General features: G+C 36.3%; 1 protein-coding gene across 2 annotated transcripts in view; it reads right to left on the bottom strand.

Moving 5' to 3' along the window:
* EPHA3 (EPH receptor A3) overlaps positions 1-20,778 on the bottom strand; it is a 531,109-nt gene that overhangs the window by 30,449 nt on the left and 479,882 nt on the right. For both annotated transcript variants that reach the window (XM_069093930.1, XM_069093929.1), the window contains exons 14-15: positions 5,308-5,457; positions 2,547-2,740 (exon numbers count right to left, since the gene is read on the bottom strand). In XM_069093930.1, coding sequence (XP_068950031.1) covers positions 2,547-2,740; positions 5,308-5,457 — 344 coding nt within the window. The remainder of the gene's footprint in view (positions 1-2,546; positions 2,741-5,307; positions 5,458-20,778) is intronic.

Below are 20,778 nucleotides of genomic sequence, written 5' to 3'. Positions count from 1 at the left end.
TCTCTCTCTCTCTCTCTCTCTCTCTCTCTCTCCTTCCTTTTCCCCTCCCTCTCTTCCCTCCTCCTCTTTCTTACTCTTTCCCTCCTTCTCTCTCCCTCCTTTTCTTCTCTCTCTTTTCTTTTAGATCAATGATTCTGAGATAATAAATACTATAACTTAATTAAAATACTGAAAAAAATCAGAAAGATGTGTGGTATCTGCTACCAAAAAGAGTAAAGATAAATGCAGAAGATTAAATGGGTTTGAACAACTGGAAGCAGATAGAGGATGATGAAGTGTTTATATTATAATGGAGAAAATTAAGCGCCCATTCAGAACTCCAATGCCTTGCATTTAGGCAGAAGACAAGGGCACATTTTTATTCTATTTTAAAAATCTTAGGAGACAAAAAAAAAAGGAGAAAGAAAAAGTAATGCAATAGGAAGGAAGGATGAAATTTAATGGGATACACAAGAAGCTATACAGACAGTTCTCATTTTATGTAAGTGGACCGTTCTGCAGACCTGTAAGTAAAGAGATTTTTTTACATAATGTGAATTTACTGGAAGGGAAAGGGTGGGGAGCAAGAAAGGGAGAACATTCAATAGTTCAAGGACACATAAGGGTTGGAGACAAAGAAGTGAGAGCTGTAGGAGAAACACACAGAGATGGGAACAGACACAGGTATTCCAGAACTAAATGGAAGACAAGAGAGACTGGACAGGCAGAAAGACAGATAGAGTGGGACAAAGCTCTCCTCTCTAGGAGAAAGAGGTCTCAACCTAAGACTGGATCTGTGGTGGTGGAAGCGGTAGTAGTCTCTCTAAGCTAGTTTTTTTTTTCTTTCGTTGATGGGGGTGTAATGGGTGGTGGGGGTGAGAGACCGCAGGGAGAGAGAGAGAACAGAATACTCTACAGTAAAGCTAACATGTGCAGTTTTTTGGAATGTATATTTCCTTCAGAGTTATTAATCTGAAGTCAAATTTGTGTAATGCAAATTTATATAAAGAAAAAGCTCTCTGTATGGAAGACTATATAGAAGTAGGGGTGGTAGAAGTGAAATACATGTGAACCTAACTTTTATCTGAAATAGACAAAGGAGTATTGAAACCACAAATAATGAATTTAAGGTAGAAATACTTCAAATTCAATGCGGAATCATGTACGGACAAGAAAGGATGGATCAAGGGAGAGGGTAAATTCAGGGAGAGCTTAATCATTATCTAAAGAAACTCCATCTTTGGAGGGTACAGCATGAATAGGATGGAGAGAGGAAAAAAAAGGAAAAGTATAAACAATAATGTACTATAGGTAGAGTTATGCATTATTCCAGCATATTTATAAAAGAATTTGGAATTATGCCAAGAAATGAATAAAATATTCATAACTTTTGATGCAGAGATACTATTGTTAGACCCAGAGTGTAAGGATGCCAAAGTTAGAAAGTTCTCATATACACCAAACTATTTATACCTGTATATTTTAGTGTAGTTCCAAGGAACTAGAAGCAAAAATTGATGTCCATTCACTGGTAAATGGCTAAATAAATTATAGTAGATAAAAAAATGGAATATTACAGTGGTAAAAGAAACATTATAAATAATATGAAGAAGCATGAAGGGACTTGTATGAATTTGTGAAAAAAGGAAAATAAGCAGAACCAAGAAAGACAAACACACACACACACACACACACTGCAACAATGTGAATAGAAAAAAAGGAAACCTAAAATTTTGAGTAACAATCTTCCAGGAAGGTTTTGAAAATGATTGAAAGGGGGTCTATATGGCTATAGACCCTTGGAGCTCTGTTTCTTCTCAAAGATTGAAGAAAGGATCAAATCAGAGTATGGGACAGTGTTTTCCTCTTGAAGAAAAAGTTTTAAGGCTCTCTTTGTACAATGAGAACAGGAAAAGAAGATGAAGGTGGGAAGGTTCTCTCCTTGACATAGTGAACAATAGAATGACAGTCGTAGCTGGTGGGTGGCAAGCTACATCTATATTTCTTTTCATCAAACCCAAGCATCCATTAGAGACTATACCAGGTAATAATACATGTAGAGGCATGTCACTTAGTCTCAGAGTCTTAGTTTCTGCATCTCTTAAATGGGGATAACAATGCCAATACTACTTGCTTAAAAGCTTTGTTAGAAGAAAAGTATTTTGTGAATCTTAAAAGTACAACAGATTGCATTACTGTTGTTGTAGCAGTGGTTGCTGTTACTTGGACCCTTTGGCAGCTGAGCTATGCAACCTCTGACATCAACTCAAATTTTTGGAAATCCAATAATTTCTCATCTTTCAGTCTCAATATGGGTTCGGCATCCTCCACCCCCCTCCACCACACACACTTTTTAATCACTGATAGCAAATATCCATTAAACTGAAAGAATTTTTTCTGCAGGAAAATAATTATCAAGTGCTTTCTAGCCTTGAGGAATGAAAATCACAGTGAATAAATTTGAGAAAGTGGGTGGGGAAAATGAACATATTTTAATTACTCTAGGTGGAAAAAGCAAATGCATTAATTTTTAGTATAAGTGCATAGGGAAGAATGCAATGTTTCACCTTGCTGCAGCATTGGTAATGATTTTTAGACTGCTGGGATTCCTTATAAGCTTGTCCAGAATGCTGACAATCTGCTCAAACTTTGGTCTGTTGTTTCTGTCCTTCTGCCAGCAGTCCAGCATCAGCTGATATAAGGCAGCTGGGCAGTCCATGGGAGGTGGCAGTCGGTAGCCTTCATCCACAGCTTTAATTACCTGTGCAAGAGGGCAAAGTTTTAGAAAACAGAAAGGGCAATTAAACTTATTTTACTCCATCCCTGCAGCAGAGTCCATTAACATGGAGAATTTAATGTTTAAACAAAATGTTCCCATTCTCTAATTGCTTGCAAGGGTAACCCCTCCAGCTTATCAATAAAGTAAATGATGCATCAAATTAGAGTCAGGAAAAAGCTACATAATGGAAGGTCAAAGCAAAATAGGTTTTCTGTACCTAAAGAGCCTACCCAATTGACTATAATTGATGAAATTCAAATGAAAAGAAATATTAGAACACATGAACATTTGTCAAATGTCCTAGACAATCTACAGTTATGCAGTCAAAATATGAAAAAAATTAGGTAGACGACTACTATAGTCTGATGTCATGGAAAGGAGGAATGTTGAATTTAGAGTTGGAATTATAGCTCTGCTACTTACTACTTTTGTGACCTTGGAAAAGTCACTATAATTTTCTGGTTCCTTTTCCTCACCTACAAAATGAAGGAATTTGACTAGATGACATAAGTTTTGATTATTACCCATTCTCAGAAATAACATGAGTAAAAGCATACTCTCCCAAACAAATTAATTTCATTCAGGAGTCTCTGAGTTCAAATCCAGTTTTAGTTACTAACTGAATGATCCTAGGCAAGTTACTTAACCCCGTTTGCCTCAGTTTCCTCATTGGTAGAGTAATATGGAGAAGGAAATGACAAAGCACTCTTCTCTCTTTGCCAAGAAAACCCCAAATGGGGTCATGAAAAGTTGCATGTAACTGAAAAATGACTGAATAGTAACACAATAATCACATTTTGAAGCTGGAATGTATTTAAAAGTCATATTGCATTTTGAGTTCAAAATAGTATGTTGGGGGCAGCCAGGTGGCAAAGTGAGTAAGAGCGCCAGCCCTGGGGTCAGAAGACCAAGGATCAGTTCCGGCCTCAGATACTTGGCACCCACTAAAAATAACTGTCTGTGTAACCTTGAGGAAGTTACTTAACCCCAATTGCTTTAAAAAAAATGTGTTGCCTATCTAGTCCAACACCCTTACTAAACCAATGAGGAAACTGAGGCTCAAAGAGAGATAAAAAAAAAACAACAACAGTAAATGACAGAGCTAGAATTTGAAAATTGGTTCTTTGACTCTCAAATCAATACTCCACTTCTACTGAGGGCCTTGACCTACCAGAACGAATTATGCAAGACTTTAATGATTCCATGACACATAACTATCCATTGCTTCCTAGTGTTTCACAAAAATGATAAAAACTTTCTATATACATATATTTGTGATATTAAAGCATTATGTTATGTGTTATAATAAGATGAATGCACTAGTTGTATAAATTAAGAGCAAAAAAAAGTACAATAATTGGTTTTTAGATTACACTTCAATTTTGATACTAAATGAAATAACTTCCATAGTTTATTTTACTTAATATGCTGGGATTTTTCTGCAATGTAATTCAATCTTACTCATACACTAGAATAAACCCACCTATACAATAAAAAAATCAAGGTTTCTTGTTATGTCAGCTACTAAAATACAGAATAGTAAAATATTTTTTAGGGGAATAAAAGAGCTTAAAGTCTTATTTTAGAAATTAAGTTGATTTAAAGAGCATGGAGAAGAGTTGGAAAGACAGGCACAGAGGCAAAAAAATGAGAAAAATCTGCATTTTACTATGAGTAACTGAAATGTCATTATGCTGGCTTAAGGTAAGCTTGATTCAAAACTGTATTTTGGAAAAAAAGTAGAAAATATGTTATATACCAATCATATACTAAGTACATTTCAAGTAAAAAGTGACAGAAGTATTAAGATAGTTTTGGAAACAAGCATACTTTTGGTAGGAGGTTAATATTTTTTTTTCCCTTTCATCTAGAGCAAAGGTCCTTAACTTATGGTCACCAATCCCATTATTTTTTTAACTAAATTTTAATATAATCAGTTTTCTTTGCAGCTTTATTATATTTTATGCATTAAACATTGTTTGCAAAGAGGTCCATAAGTTTAAGCAGACTATCAAAGGGGTCTATGATACAAACAAAGGTCAACAGCCCTGACTTAAAGACTTCAGTTTATGACTAACTCATGTGGAATAAACTTAGGCTTAATATGTCAAGGGAAACAAAATTAAAGATATTTTAAAATTTTACTTTGGGAAATGTTATACTTCAGTAAACAAAAATGTTGGTATAGATGTATTAATTAGATCTACAAAGGATGAAAGACATAAGTATATTACTAATGTTGCACAGAATTCAAACAAATCAAACTGTATTCCTACCTGCTATCTATCAGCTGTCTCTATAGGTATTTATTTCATTAAAATCTTAGCACACATTCTTCCATTTTGTGCTTCATCTGTAAACTCTGTCATGGGGGAAAAAAATCTTCTTGAAGTAATTTAACTAATACCTTTGTATAATCTGGAAGCATTTTCATTTCTTTGTGCTTCAGTGTCAAAAACATGAAGCCACCTGGTTTTATTATGCTCTACTTCCTTGCACAGCTTGATTCTTTATCTGAGCTCAGAACTCAAGGACTACAATATACTCACATCCTGATTGGACATCTCCCAGTATGGTCTTTCTCCATAGGACATCACCTCCCAGAGAACAATTCCGTAACTCCATACGTCGCTGGCTGATGTAAACTTACGATATGCAATTGCTTCTGGAGATGTCCATCGAATTGGGATCTTGCCCCCCTTTAAAACAATTTTGAAATGCAAGAATTATATATCCATCTACATCAACTCATTTCTTTGTGAGGGGAATACACCTAAATCTAAATTCCCAATGTAGTCTTTGGTTTTTAAGAAAATATTGATTTTTAACAAAAGGGAAGTTTCAATATCAACAACACAGTGGGTTTACTTTATTCTACAGGGCATAGGATTTAACAACAATATTTGCTTTTCCTGATTTTACCATCAAACACATGATTCAAAATGATATTAAATTAATTTAAAGAAATAAAAAAAAGGTTTTACCTTTACCTATACAAGGATTCCTTAAAATCTTGTAAGGTGTATATGTATGTATGCATACATATGTATACTATATATGTATAATTTTATCTATCTATAATATTTCTAAGAGAATATCAAATATCAACAATACTCAGTCTTAGTCATTTAAAAGGGTTATTAGAAACTGCTTGCTGAGTTAGTAATATATTTTATTCTTTTTTTTTTTTTTTGCTCACCTTTTGGAGGGCAATTGGGGTTAAGTAACTCGCCCAAGGTTACACAGTTTGTGTGTGTGTGTGTGTGTGTGTGTGTGTGTGTGTGTGTGTGTGTGTGGGTGTCAAGTGTCTGAGGTCAGAACCAAACTCAGGTCTTCCTGCCTCCGGGGCCGACATCTACTCACTGCGCCACCTAGCCGCCCCCAATATATTTCATTCTTTTATGCTTTCGCTAAGTTCTCTTTGCCTTTTCCAAGTAATCTCATTAAAGTCTAGTTACATAATACAGATACCTACTCTCAACAGAGTACTCAATTAATAAATCAATCAACTAAAAAGTATTTCTCAATAAAACAAGTTTTTATTAAGTACTTGTCATGATGTAGACACTATGCTTGGTGCTGAAATACAAATACAAAGATTGAATTAATCCCTACTCATAAGAAATTTACATTATATTCTTATTGTATATCCAATACTGGGTTAGTGATCATGAAAGGTAAAAAAGAACGTCTTAGACACAGTCTACCTTTCAGGAGGTTAAGGAATAAAGAGAGGAAAAGACTGAAGAAATGATACTCTCTGGTAAGATATTGCAGTAACTGAAGTGGCAGAGTAAAAAGTAAGTCCCTCTCACTGTCCCTTACTGACGTCTGAAACAAACAGAAAATATTAACCCAGGAAAAACCCTGGAACAGCTAAACCATCAGAAAGAAAGTGTGCAGTAGTCTTGTAGTCCAGGAAGCTTGAGGTATTAATGGGAAAGTCTGCTATCACTCTAGGGGTGGAGGAGCAGCACAGGATGGGAGGCATTCCAGCAAGCCAGCAAACAACCCAACCTTCAGCAACCTTGAGGGAGAAACTGAGTCCTAGGGTGGTGCAGCAAGAGAGTGCCAACACCACCACCCCCCAAGTACCTCAGCACAGGTAGGGGAACCAGTAGACATCAGCTCAGAAAACCAGCACATACATGCACTGGTGGGCAGACATGCTCCAGGAGCCAAAAATCCCAATTCTTCAGCACAACTTCAGGAAGCACAACTCCAGGAGACACAGCTCCAAGCTGGCCAACATCCTAAAAGCAATCAAACCTTCCAGTGCTTTAAAGTAGCCCAGATGAGAAAGCATCACCCTCCCCCCACCCCCTCCAGAGTTCCAGTGTTGCTAACCCCAACTCATCATCAGGTAAGCTGCCAGATCCCTAAGCCTCAAGCTGCCAGCACCTGAGGACCAGTGACACAAAGTCAGTGACCAGGTTCCAGACTCCCAGCATAAGAAGCTTGAGTTAGTGCCCTCCAGCAGAAGATCTCAACTTTAAAAGCCAGGAAACAGGCAAACAACATGAGCAAAACACAGAAATGGAAAATGACCATAACCAATATTATGCAGACAGGGAAAATCAAGGTATAAATTCAGAAAAGGAAAACACCACAAATATACCCTAATTCAAAACCTCAGGGAGGAATATGAACTGGTCTCAAGTCAAAAAAGTCTTCTTTGAGGAACTCTAGAAGCATTTTGAAAGTCAGAAAAGAGAGGTTGAAGAAAAATGGGGAAAATAGAAGAGATACATGCAAAAAAGAGTCAATAGCTTGGAAAAGGAATGACAAAAATTGACAGTAGAAAACAAGTCCTTAAAAATACAACTGGCCAAAGTTGGGGGGGAGTACACTGAAGAAAACAATCCTTAAAAACACTACTGGCCAAATGGAATAAAAGTACACCAAAGAAAATAAATCCTTAAAATGTAGTATTGGTCAAATAGAAAAGGATGCACAAAAACTCACTGAAGAGAAGAACCCCTTCAAAAGTAAAATGGGACAAATGTAAAAGGAGGGAGAAAATCTAATAGAAGAAAACAATTCAATAAAAATTAGAATTGGGTAAATGGAAGCCAGTGACTCTATGAGATATCAAGCACCAATAAAGCAGAAACAAAAGAATGAAGAAATAAAAGAAAATGTGAAATACATCATTTGAAAAACTTACTGGATAACTGATCTAGGAGAGACAATTTAAAAATTATTGGTCTGCCCGAAAGCCATGGTGAAAAAAAGAGCCTGGAAAGCATCTTTCAGGAAATCAGCAAGGAAAACTGCCCTGAGGACCTAGAACCATAGGGTAAAAAAGTCATCAAAAGAATGCACCAATCACCTCCTGAAAGAGATACCAAATAGAAAAAGCCAAAGAATTTTGGAGTCAAATTCCAAAATTATCAGGTCAAAGAGAAAATACTGCAAGCAGCCAGAAAGGAACAATTTAAATATCTTGGAACCACAGTCAGGATTACACAAGACTTTGCAGCTTTTACATTAAGAGATTGAAGGGTGTGGAATTTCACAAATTAAAAGAGTTTGGATTACGACCAATGATCAATTACTCAGTGAATATGAGCATAATCTTTCAGGGGAAGAGATGGGCATACATTGAAATAGAGGACTTCCAAACCTTCCTGATGAAAAGACGAGAGTTCCAATAGAAAATTTGATCTTCAAATACAGGACTCACTAGTGGAATTAAAAAAAAACATAACAGGATAAATGGCTGAGTAGAAACAGGACTCCCATGTGGCTCCCACTCCCACCTCGTCCAATACCTGAAAAAAAAAGATTCTAAACAAACGTAGGAGCTATAGAACCCACAAAACGACAGAGAGAAGATAACTTCCCATGGAAGGCAGCCAGCAGGCCAGCAGGAAGGAGCCAGCACAGCAATCTAGGAGCTGAGCCCAGCCGCATGTGAGTTGGAGGTTTTAGCTTCAGGGTGGCCACAAGCAGCCGCCAGCTGGAGGGACATCAGATCACCAGAAGTTGTGGCATTTTCCAGAATTATCAACCCATATATATGTTAAGAAAAAAGTGAGAGGTCAGTGCAGTGTGGACTTTGGAAACCAGGAGTTTGGGTGTGTGGTCAGGCCTTTCCCGGCCTGGAGGGAGAAGTGCCTGAGGCAGGGTGGCCGTGCAGCCAACACCATGTGGCTACTACAGAACTCCTGGATTACAGATTGTAGGGGGAGCAGGCGACCAGCCTGAGGGGTAAGAACTCATGCTTTAACCTGCTTGGATCTGGATCACTGTCTAGGCTGGAGGTCCTGGGGTGAATGACCAGGTTGCCAGAGTGAGTGGAGGCTTCAAAGAGGGCACCCAAGTAATAGCTCCAGCAGCTGCTAAAAACCCAGCAATCGGGACAAAGCTCCCCTCTCTGGTAGCAGAATACTACTGTGGTGAAAAGCTGAAAAGTCAAGTAATTGAGTGGAAACATGAGCAAGCATAGGAAGCAAAGCAAGCAGAGCAATCCGACATTAGATTCCTGTTTTGAGGACAAAAAGGATCAAAGCATGGAACAGGAGGAAGACAGAAAAGTCAGAACTCCTGCACCTAACAGTTGCAATAAAAATATGAGCTGATTACAGGCCATAGAGGAACTTAAGAAGAATTTTGAAAACCAACTAAGAGAAGTGGAGGAAAAATTTGGAAGAGAAATGAGAACCACTATCTAGCACCTTATACCAAAATCAAGTGCAAATGCAGTCATGATCTAGATATATAGGCTGATACCATAAGCAGTCTGGGAAAACAAGGAATAGTTTACCTGTCAGATTTATGGAGTGGGGAAGAATTCATGACCGCATAAGAATTAGTGAGCATTATAAAATGCAAAATGGATAACTTTGATTACATAAAACTGAAAAGCTTCTGTACAAACACAGCCAATGCAACCAAATTTAAGAGGGAAGTGGGAAACTGGGAAAGAACTTTTAAAACCAATGTCTCTGATAGAGGCCTCATTTCTAAAATATACAGAGAAGTGAGTCAAATCTATAAGAATACAAGTCATTCCACTATTTATAAATGGTCAAAAGATATAAACAGGCAGTTCTCAGAGGAAGATATTAAAGATATCAATAAGCATATGAAAAAATGCTGTAAATCACTATTGATTATAGAAAGGCAAATCAAAAAAACTCTGAGGTACCACATCTTACCAGTCAGATTGGCTAAGATGACAAAAACGGAAATTGATAAATTCAGGAGAAGATGTGGAAAAATTGTAACACTAATACATTGGTGGTGGAGTTGTGAACAGATCCAACCAATCTGGAGAGCAATCTGTAACTATGCCCAAAGGGTTATGAGTAATTTCATATGCTTTCACCCAGCAATACCACTTCTAGGGTTGTATCCCAAAGAGATCATAGAAGCAGGAGGAAGATTCATATGTACAAAAATATTTATAGCAACTCTTTTTTGTGGTGGCAAAGTATTGGAAATTAAAGGGATGCCCATCAATTGAGGAATGGCTAAAAAGTTAGGGTATATTAAAGTAATGGAATACTATTGTACCATAAGAAATGAATAATAGATGGACTTCATAGTTACCTGGAGAGGCTTATATGAACTGACACTGAGTGAGAAGAGCAGAACGAGGAAAAATCTGTACACAATTACAGATACAATGTATGTGTGATGACCAACTTTGATAGACCTCACTCTTCTCAGAAATACAGGGCTATAGGTAAACTCCAAAAGACTCATGAGGGAGAGAGATTTCTACATTCAGAAAAAGAACTAGAAAGAACACAGTTTGAATGCAGATTGAAGCAAATTACCTTCTCTCTTTCCTTTTCTTGTTTGGTTTTGTTTCCTCTTTCACATTGTTCATTCCATCTGACACAATCCTTCTCTATAACCTGATTAATGTCTAATGTGAGAGTATCTGCAGATCCTATACCTGACTGCATGCTGCTAGGGTGGGGGTGGGTGGAGGGGAGAGAGGGGAAGAAAATTTGAAACACAAAGAAATGGGGAACTGAATCTTGTAAACTCACAGTAAACAAACAAATTAATAGAGACCAAAAACAAATTAAAAATTATATTAATTAATTAATATGTGAAATTAAGAGTTGAGAGAGGAATATAATGAGAGGATATGGGGAGAGACAGAATGGGGTAAATTATCTCATATAGAAGAGGCAAAGAAAAACTTTTACAATGTAGGAAAAGAGCAGGAAGGCAAAAGGGAATGAGTCAACCTTAATCTCATTGAATTTGGCTTAGGGAGGGAATGACATATGCACTAAATAGGCTATCTCACCCCACAGGAGAGTCGGAGGGAAGGTGATGAGAGAAGGGATGATGGAAGGGAGGGAAAACTCCTCCCATTGCATGCTCCATGTGATTACATTAAGCCTAGTAAGGGGCAGGGAAGATCTTCAAATTGCCATTACCATTACCAAAATAGGAAGGGAAAGGGGAAAGGAAAGGGAGGGGGTGGGTAGAAGGTAGGGCAGAATAGGGTGGGGGCATTGGTAAAAAGCAAAACTCTAGTGAGGAGAGAAAGGGAGAAAGGAGAGAGAAAAGCATAAATGAGGGGTTTGGAGCAGAATAGGATGGTGAGAAGACACAGATAGTGAGACACACTATAAAGATACTCACCTAGCTATGAATGTGAATGAAATGAACTCTCTCATAAAACAGAAGTGGATAACAGAGTGGATTAAGAAACACCCAGCTAAAAGGTTCCATAGAAAATGAAGTAATATCATTACTAAACATATATGCACCAAGTGGTATAGCATCCAAATTCTTAGAAAAGAAATTAAGAAAGTTACAGAAGTATACTAGTGGAAGACCTCAACTTCCCCCTTTCATAACTAGATAAATGTATCTACAAAAAAACAAGAAAGAAGTTAAGGAGATGAAGAGAATTTTAGAAAAGTTAGATATGGTGGACCTCTGGAGAAAAATGAATGGTAAGAGAAATACATTTTTTTTCTTGATGGCACATGACACACAAAAACTGACCATGTATTAGGGTACAAAACCTTTATAATCTAATGCAGAAAGGTAGAAATATTAAAGACATCCTTTTCAGATAATGATGCATTAAAATCACATGCAATAAAGGGCCATGCAAAGATAGAGTACAAATTAATTGGAAACTAAATAATCTAATCCTAAACAATAAGTAGATCAAACAACAAATCATAGAAAAAAATCAGTAACTTAATCCAAGAAAATGACAACAATGAGATAACATACCAAAACTTATGGGTTGCAGTGAAAGTGGTTCTTAGAGAAAGTTTTATATCTCTAAATGCTTACATGAATAAAATAAAGAAAATATGGATGAAATGGTTATATAACTAGAAAATATAGAAAAAGAAAAAATCAAAAATCCCTACCAAAATAGAAATTCTGAAATCCAAAAGAGAGATTAATATAATTGAAATTAAGAAAATTATCGAACTACTAAATATAATTAAAAGTTGGTTTTATGGGGAAAAGCAATAAAATAGATAAACCTTCAGTTAATATGATTAAATAAAAAGAAAAGAAAAAGCAAATTACCAGCCTCAAAAACGAAAAATGTAAATTAACCACCAGTGAAAAGGAAATTGAAACAATAATTAGGAGTTATTTTTCCCAATTTTATGTCATTAATTTGACAATATTAGTGAAGTGGAAGAAAATTTACAAAAACATTAATTGCCAAGATTAACAGAAGAGGAAATAAAATACTTAGATAACCTCATTTCAAAGATAGAAATTGAACAAACTATCAGTGAATTCCCTAAGAAAAAAACCTTCAGGAACAGATGGATTTACAAAGTAAATTCTACCAAACACACAAAGGACAATTAATCCTAATATTATATTTAAAATCTGGGAAAATAGGTGAAAAAGGAGTTCTATCAAATTCTTCTTATGATACAAATATTGTACTGATGCCTCAACAAGGAAGACACAAAACAGAGAAAGAAAAATTATAGACCAATATCCCTAATGAATTTAGATGCAACAAATAAAATAAAATAAAATATAGCAAAGAAATTACAGCAACTTATCTTGAGTATAACAAGTAGGATTTATACTAGGAATTCAGGGATCATTCAGTATTAAGAAAACTATCAGCATAATAGACCGTATCAAAAGCAAAGCTAACAGAAATTGTATGATTATCTCAATAGATGCAGGAAAAGCATTCAACAAAATACAATATCCATTCCTATTAAGAACCCTAGGGATCATAAGAATAAATAGAGTCTTCTTTAAAATAATAGGTAGCATCCATCTAAGATCATCAGAAAGCATTACATATAAGTAATGAGGGTGAAACAACATGCTAATTATCGCCACTGTTATTCAATATGGTATAGAAATGTTAGCTTTAGCAATAAAAGAAGAAAAAAAATTGAAGGAATAGGCAAAGAAGAAACTAAGTTATCACTCTGCAGATGATATGATGATATACTTGGAGAATCTTAGAGAATCAAGTAAAAACCTACTTGAAATAATGATCAACGTTAGCAAAGTTGCGGGATATAAAATAAACTCACAAAAATTCTCAGCATTTTTATATGTTACTAGCAAAGACCAACAGCCAGAGATAGAAAGAGAAATTACATTTAAAGTCACTGTAGACATTATAAATTATTTGGGAGCTTATCTACCAAATTAAACCCAGATACTTTATGAACAGAATTACAAAACACTTTTCACAGAAATAAAGTCAAATCTAAATAATTGGAAAAATATTAGTTGTTGTTAGTTGTTCATGGGTAAATCGAACTAATATAATAAAAATGACAATTCTGCCTAAATTAATTTACTTATTCAGGGCCATGCCAATAAAACTGCCAAAAAGTATTTAATGTAGCCCCCCTCCCCCAATATATATATATATATATATATATATGTATATATATATATTTATCCGGAAGAACAAAAGCTCCAGAATATCAAGGGAATTGATGAAAAGAAATGCTAGGGAATGTGGCTTAGCCATATCCGCTCTTAAACTGCATTATAAAGCAGCAATCATCAAAACCACTTGGCACTGGCTAAGAAATAGAGGGGCAGATCACTAGAATAGGTTAGGTACACAAGACACAGTAGCAAATGATAATATCAATCTACTGTTTGATAAATCCAAAGACTCCAGCTTCTGGGATAAGAACTCACTATTTGAGAAAACCTGCTGGGGAAAATGGAAAATCATAAAATAAATTCCAAAGGGGAGCAAGATTAGGATATCAAGGTTGATACTATGAACAAATTAGGGGAGAGGAACAGTGTATCTGTCAGATTTTTGGAGAATGGAAGAATTTATGACAGAGATATATCTGACAGAAAACATTAAATGCAACTGATAGAGAACATTATTAAATGCAAAATGCATAATTTTGATTACATTAAATTGAAAGGTTTTGCACAAACAAAGCCAATGCAACCAAGATTAGGATGGAAGAAGAAAACTGGAAAAGAACTTTTACAACTTGTGTCTCTGATAAAGGCCTCATTTCTAAAATATATAGAGAACTGAGTCAAATTTTCAACAATACAAGTCATTCCACAGTTGATAAAAGTTCAAAGGATATGAATAGGCAGTTTTCAGAGGAAGATATTAAAGCTATCTATAGTCATGTGAAAAAAATGTTCGAAATCACTATTCATTAGAGATGCAAATCAAAACAACTCTGCGGTACCACATAACACCTATCAGATTGGCTAACATGACAAAATAGGAAAATGATAAATGTTGGAGAAGATGTGGGAAAGTTGGAACAGTAATGTAGGTGGAGCTGTGAGTGGATCCAATCATTTTGGACAGCAATTTGGAACTATGTCCAAAGGGCTATTAAAAAAAAAAAAGTACATACCAGGGGGAAGCTAGGTGGCACAGTGAATAGAGTACTGGCCCTGGAATCTTAAGGACTTGAGTTCAAATCTGACCTCAGGCTCCTATTAGCGTGACCTTCGACAAGTCACTTAACCCCAACTGCCCTGCTTTCACCCCCTCTAAAAAAAAGGGCATGACCTTGAGCGAGCAATACCCCTTCCAGGTCTGTATTCCAAAGAAATCATAAAAATGGGAAAATGACCCACATATACAAAACTATTTATAGCAACTCTCTTTGTTGTGGTCAAGAACTGGAAAAAGAGGGGATGCCATTCAATTGGGGAATGGCTGAACAAGTTGTGGCATATGAATATATTGGAATAATATTGTACTATAAGAAATGAAGAACTGGTGGACTTCTGAAAAACCTGGAAAAATTTTTATGAACTGATGCTGATTGAAGTGAGCAGAACCAGAAGAACATTGTACACAATAGCAACTACATTGTCTGATTTTGATAAGACTTAACCCTTCTGTGCAATTCCAAAGGACTCATGATGGAAAATGTCATCCATATTCCAGAGAATAAACTATGAAGTCTGAATGCAGAGTGAAGCAGACTATTTTCTTTTTTGCTTTGTTTTGCTTTTATTTTTCATGATTTCTCCTATTTGTTATAATTCTTCTAAACAACACATCTAATGTAAAAATATGGTCAATAGGAATGTACCTACTTTTCCGGTAGGGCATAGTAGATCACTATTCCCAAATCTATATCAGATTGAAAGCCTTCTTGGGGAGGAAATGCAAGGGAGGGGGAAAAATTTAAAACTTATGGTAGTAAATGGTGAAAACTGAAAATAAATTAATCATATTAAAAAAGATCAAACATATATGTTCCTCTATTAAAAAAAATCACAACCTTCCATTTTACCTTTCCCCAACACATTTTTTCTGTTTTCATCCCCATCCCTGATCTATTGCAAGTGATTCTGCCCAACATCAAACTCAAAATTAAAGAGGTAAAATGTTATCTTTAACTGATTCCCAAGTGAGTTAAAAGGTTTTTTTTAGAGATGTGACATTTTTTTTGGAAACAAAAATATTCATGTGGCTTTTCCATCCCACAATTTTAACACTGTTAATATGTCAAAATTGTACAATTTGACATATTTCCCCCCATAAATAATCTTTGACATTGAAAAATAGAACTAAAAATATTACAGCCAATTCCATATTCTTGCCTAATGGCATAAAACATGAATATATTTTCTCTCTTTTGTAGGCCCACAGTACATACAGAAATTAGGAGAAGCTGTGTACATGTGACAAAAGCAAGAAACACACATTTTGAATCATTCCAACATTAAACGTTTTTAGTTTCTTTCCTGTCATGATGCCAGCTGTATCCCACCAAACATGCATATGCAACCACTGGCATGAATCCTACATTTGCAGGTGTCCATTAGATCTTTAAATGAAATGGGACACTGACAATGTTTCATATGTCATGGATATCTTCATTTTGTTTTGTTTTCAAGCAGGTGGTGGAATGGTGGGCACTTTCTAATTGAATTTATGAAGGAAGACCAAGTTCTCAACAGCAATCTCTTTTTGACAGGACACAGCACCAATTTGGCAAGGGAATCTTTTCGTCTGACATTCAGGATAAGGATATAAATGATGTCAAGAGGAGCTGTGCTGGGATTGTAACCTCCAACCTCTTCAAATAGCATTTCAGCCTCATGAATCTTATTGAATTCACTGGGAATTAATTATGCAGCATTTCGATGAATTTCGGAAAAATCTCCATGGTCAAGTAAGTTTTCCCAAAGCTCCCCAGACTTCATGATTTCTTTTATAACAATAAGTTATCATTCCTTCATCACCACAATATGGAAGATGAAATATGTCCTTCATAGACTGTGATGTTTGGGAAGAATTTCACTACTTTGATTTAAGTTTAAAATGTAGGGTTGTAATGCTGTCTTTTCTGTAAAAATAAAGTGAAATCTTTTCACAAGGATCTACAAGAATTTTAATTTTATTAAAGAGAACTATTCTTTTGTTTCATTTTTCAAATGCTTTATTAAATTCTGATTTACATGATTCATTTTGTCCAGATTTTGACTTACAAATTTTCTCCTGGGTTTTCCCCTACCCACCAACTGAAAATAGCAGTCCCACAGGATATCACCTCCTCCAATCTGTTCTCTCCATATCTTCCCCATACCCCCTTTGACTTTTCCAGTAGGGCATGGTAGATCTCTATTCCCCAATGCCTGTATAGCTTATTTCCCAATTACATGTAAAATAGTATTAATGATAGTGTGTGTGTGTGTGTATATATATATATATATATACATACATATATATATATGTATATATATTTAAACATTTCACTTTAAAACTTTGAATTCCAGATTCATTCCCTTCCTCCCTTGTCACCCACACTTACTGGGAAGATAAGCAGTTCAGTATAGGTGGTACATGTGTAGTTATGCAAAACATTAACATAGTAGATGTATTGTAAAAGACTGACTATATTTCCCTCTATTCTATCACACCTCCCACTTGTTCTGTTCTCTACTTTGATCATGAACCTTTTCAAAAGTGGGTGCTTCCAATTTCCCTCCCCTCCAGCCTGCCCTCCCTTCCATCATTTCTCCTCTCATCCCCATCCCCCCTACTCTCCTGGAGAGTGAGATACCCTATTTAGTGTGTATTTTATTCCTTCCCTGAGCCAAATTCAATGAGAATAAGGTTGACCCATGCCCTTATGCCTTCCTATTCTTCCCCTCCATTTTAACCATTTCCCCTTGCCTCTTCTGTATGAGATAGTTTACCCAATTGTCTCTCCTCATCTCCTCTCATTATATTCCTCTCTTTTATATTCACCTTTTAAGTATCATCCCTTCCTATTAAATTGGTCCTGTGACCTCTATTTATGTATACATGTCAACTTATATACACACAAAGATGTATGTATTCATACACCCATATACACTTTGACATAGACCTATACACACACACACACACACACATATATATATATATATATATTCCCTTCAAATATTTTCATACTGAGAAAAGTTTCATCAGTTACAATTATCGTTTTTCCATGTAGGGATGTTAATAGTTCTGAAAGTTCCTTATGATTTCTTTGCCCTGTTTACCTTCTCTTACTTCCCTTGCCTCTTGTATCTGAATGTCAAATGTTCTATTCAACTCTGGTTTTTCAAGAATGCTTAAAAGTCCTCTATTCCACTGAACAACCATATTTTCCCCTAAAACATGATACTCAGTTTTGCTGGGTAGGTGATTCTTGGTTTTAATCCCAGCTCCTTTGCCCTCCGGAATATCATATTCCAAGCCCTTCTATCCCTTAGTGTAGGAGCTGCCAGATCCTGAGTTATCCTGATTGTGTTTCCACAATATTCAATTTTTTTTTCTTCCTGGCTGTTTGTAATATTCTCCCCTTGATCTGGGAATTTTGGAACCTGGCTATAATATTCCTAGGAGTTTTCTTTTTGGAATCATTTTCAGGAGGTGATCAGTGGATTATTTTAACCTCTATTTTGCCCTCTGGTTCTAAAGTATTAGGGCAGTTTTCCTTTGGAATTTCTTGGAGGATGATTTCTTGTTTTTTATTTAATCATGGCATTCAGGTAGTCCAATAACTTTTAAATTATCTCTCATGGATCTATTTTCCTGGTCAGTAGTTTTTCCAATGAGATATTTCCCATTGCCTTTTATTCTTTCATTTGTTTGTATCTGTTTTATAGCATCTTGATTTCTCATAAAGTCATTAGCTTCCAATTACTCCAATCTAATTCTGAAGGAATAATTCTCCTCATTGAGCTTTTGAGATTCTTTTTCCATCTGGCAAATTCTGCTTTTTAAGGCATTCTTCTCCTCATTGCCCTTTTGAGCCTCTTTTGCCATTTGAGTTAGTCTATTTTTTTAAGGTGATATTTTCCTCAGTCAGGCTGTTGACTCTCATTTTGTAATTTTCTTGCATTGTTCTCATTTCTCTTCCCAATTTTTCCTCTACTTCTCTTATCTAGTTATTAAGGTCCTCTATGGCCTGTATCCAGCTCATATTTTCCTTTGAAGCTTTGGGTGCAGGAGTTCTGTCTTCACTGTCTCCCTCCTGTTCCATGCTTTGCTCTTTTTTGTCCCCAAAATAGGAGTCTAATGTTGGAACCGTCTGTCTGCTTTGTTTCCTTTGCCTGGTCATGTTGCCCCTCAGTCACTTGACCCCTGGGCTTTTTGCCACAGTAGGACTGTTCCACCAGATAGGGAATCTTTCATCCCAAACACTGCGATTTTCTCAGCTTCTGGAGGTATTAGATGGGTGCCCCCTCTGAATCCTCTACACACTCTGGCAAGGTGGACATACACCCCAGGACCCCACCCTAGATTGCAATCAAGATCCAGGCAGGTTAAAGCAAGTTCTATTATCCCTCAGACTGGTCGCCTGGTCCCCCTACACTCTGCAGGGCAGGAGCTGAAGCTGCCACGTGGAGGTGGCTGCATGGCAGCCCTCAGAGGCCTCTCACACTCAGGACACATGAAATTGAGGTATTTGTTTCACTAACAAGCCTAGGCAGGTAGATGATCCAGTAGATAAAGCACTGTCTATGGAATCACAAAAACGTACTTTATAAATGTATATTCCTTTCCTTTACTTCTTCCCTTCATAGCTCTACCTAATTGCTAAAGAAATCATATGTTGGGATGATATAAAACCAGAATATCTAAGTGATAATGACATTCTAATTGCTGAGCTTTAACAAAGACCTAGGCTCATCATGGACTTCCAGGCCATCTCCATGTCATTACTGCTTTAAACTCCATCATCCTACCTTGATTTTCAACTTCAGTTCTGATAATAGTAACTAAATTCTTTGAAATGTTATAATACCAATTTTATATATTGTGTATATATATTATATTATATATTGTTTATATATATTATATATACCAATAAAATACCAATTATATGACACTTGTTCTTGTTTATTGTTCTCACTATATGTGTTGCCTTCCCCTATTAGAAGTTTTTTTTTTTAATATTTATTTACTTTTAGTTTGCAACATTCAGTTCTACAATCCCTTGATTTATGAATTTATCTCCCTTTAAGGGTTATGGGATTTAAAGGTTTTCCATGCTCCACTGGACTTGCTGACATAGCAGGAGGGGATGGAGCTAGAGGAAGTGGAAGCAAAGGTAGAGTTCTTGTGGTGACTTGCAGTGGCGGCAGCAGCAGAGTCAGCAGCCATGGTAGCAGTAGCAGCCGAGGTGGAGGCAGAGGCTCGAACCCCTTTTTTTTATGAGCCAGCCAGAATTTCTGCTAAGGACTCCTGCTGAGGACTGCCAGGGACCGGAACTGCGGGGGGCCAGAGCTGCTGGGAGCACACTTCCTGAATGCTGAACAGTTGCTGTGGGTGGGGAGAGGAGTACCTTTGCTGAGGTAGCCTTTTCTGTTTTAAAGGCTTGAGAATATGCATGTTTACTACATTAACTACATTGCCAACTTCATAACTACTGTGATGGCTTTGACTTTCTGGTTTTGGGACTCAGTTATTTGGTATTTTAATAAATGTTCTGGCTTTATCTCCCATATAGAGAGCCTGGTATATTATGTGATTAATAACCACATCAGCATATTTAAAACTGCCATAGTCATTGTGCATATTGCATTGTTGATACACCCCCTCTCTTTCCTTCCCCCTCCCATGGTGGCATGCAATGAGATATAGATTCTACAAATACCTGCAAATTAAATATTAATCAAGTTGTAAAGAAGAATTATAATCAATGGAATGAACAATGAAAGAGAAGAAATAAAACACGACAAAACACAAAAGAGAGAGAGCAAGTAGTTTGCTTCAATTTGCATTCAGACTCTGCAGTTCTCTCTCTGCATGTGGATGTGCCTTTCCATCAGGAGTCTTCTGGAGTTGTCTTATAACCTTGCATTGCTGAGAGATGCCCAGTCTATCAAAGTGAGTCATCATAGATATGGTGTGTCTGTAATTGTGTACAAAGTTCTCCTGGTTCTGATTGCCTATCTCAGCATCAGTTTATATGTCTTTCCAGGTTATCAGTAAGTCCGTCTGCTCCTCATTTCTTACAACACAATAGTATTCCATTACATTCATATTCCACAACTTGTTTGGCCATTCCCCAATTGATGGGCATCCCCTTGATTTC

This window comes from Petaurus breviceps, unplaced genomic scaffold (genome assembly GCF_028583685.1).
Source record: "Petaurus breviceps papuanus isolate PSGF00001 unplaced genomic scaffold, PetGlider_PUasm1.0 213, whole genome shotgun sequence".
Classification (NCBI taxonomy): Eukaryota; Metazoa; Chordata; class Mammalia; order Diprotodontia; family Petauridae; genus Petaurus; species Petaurus breviceps.
Note: the sequence above shows the minus strand (reverse complement) of the source record. Positions and strands in the feature narration are given on the sequence as shown.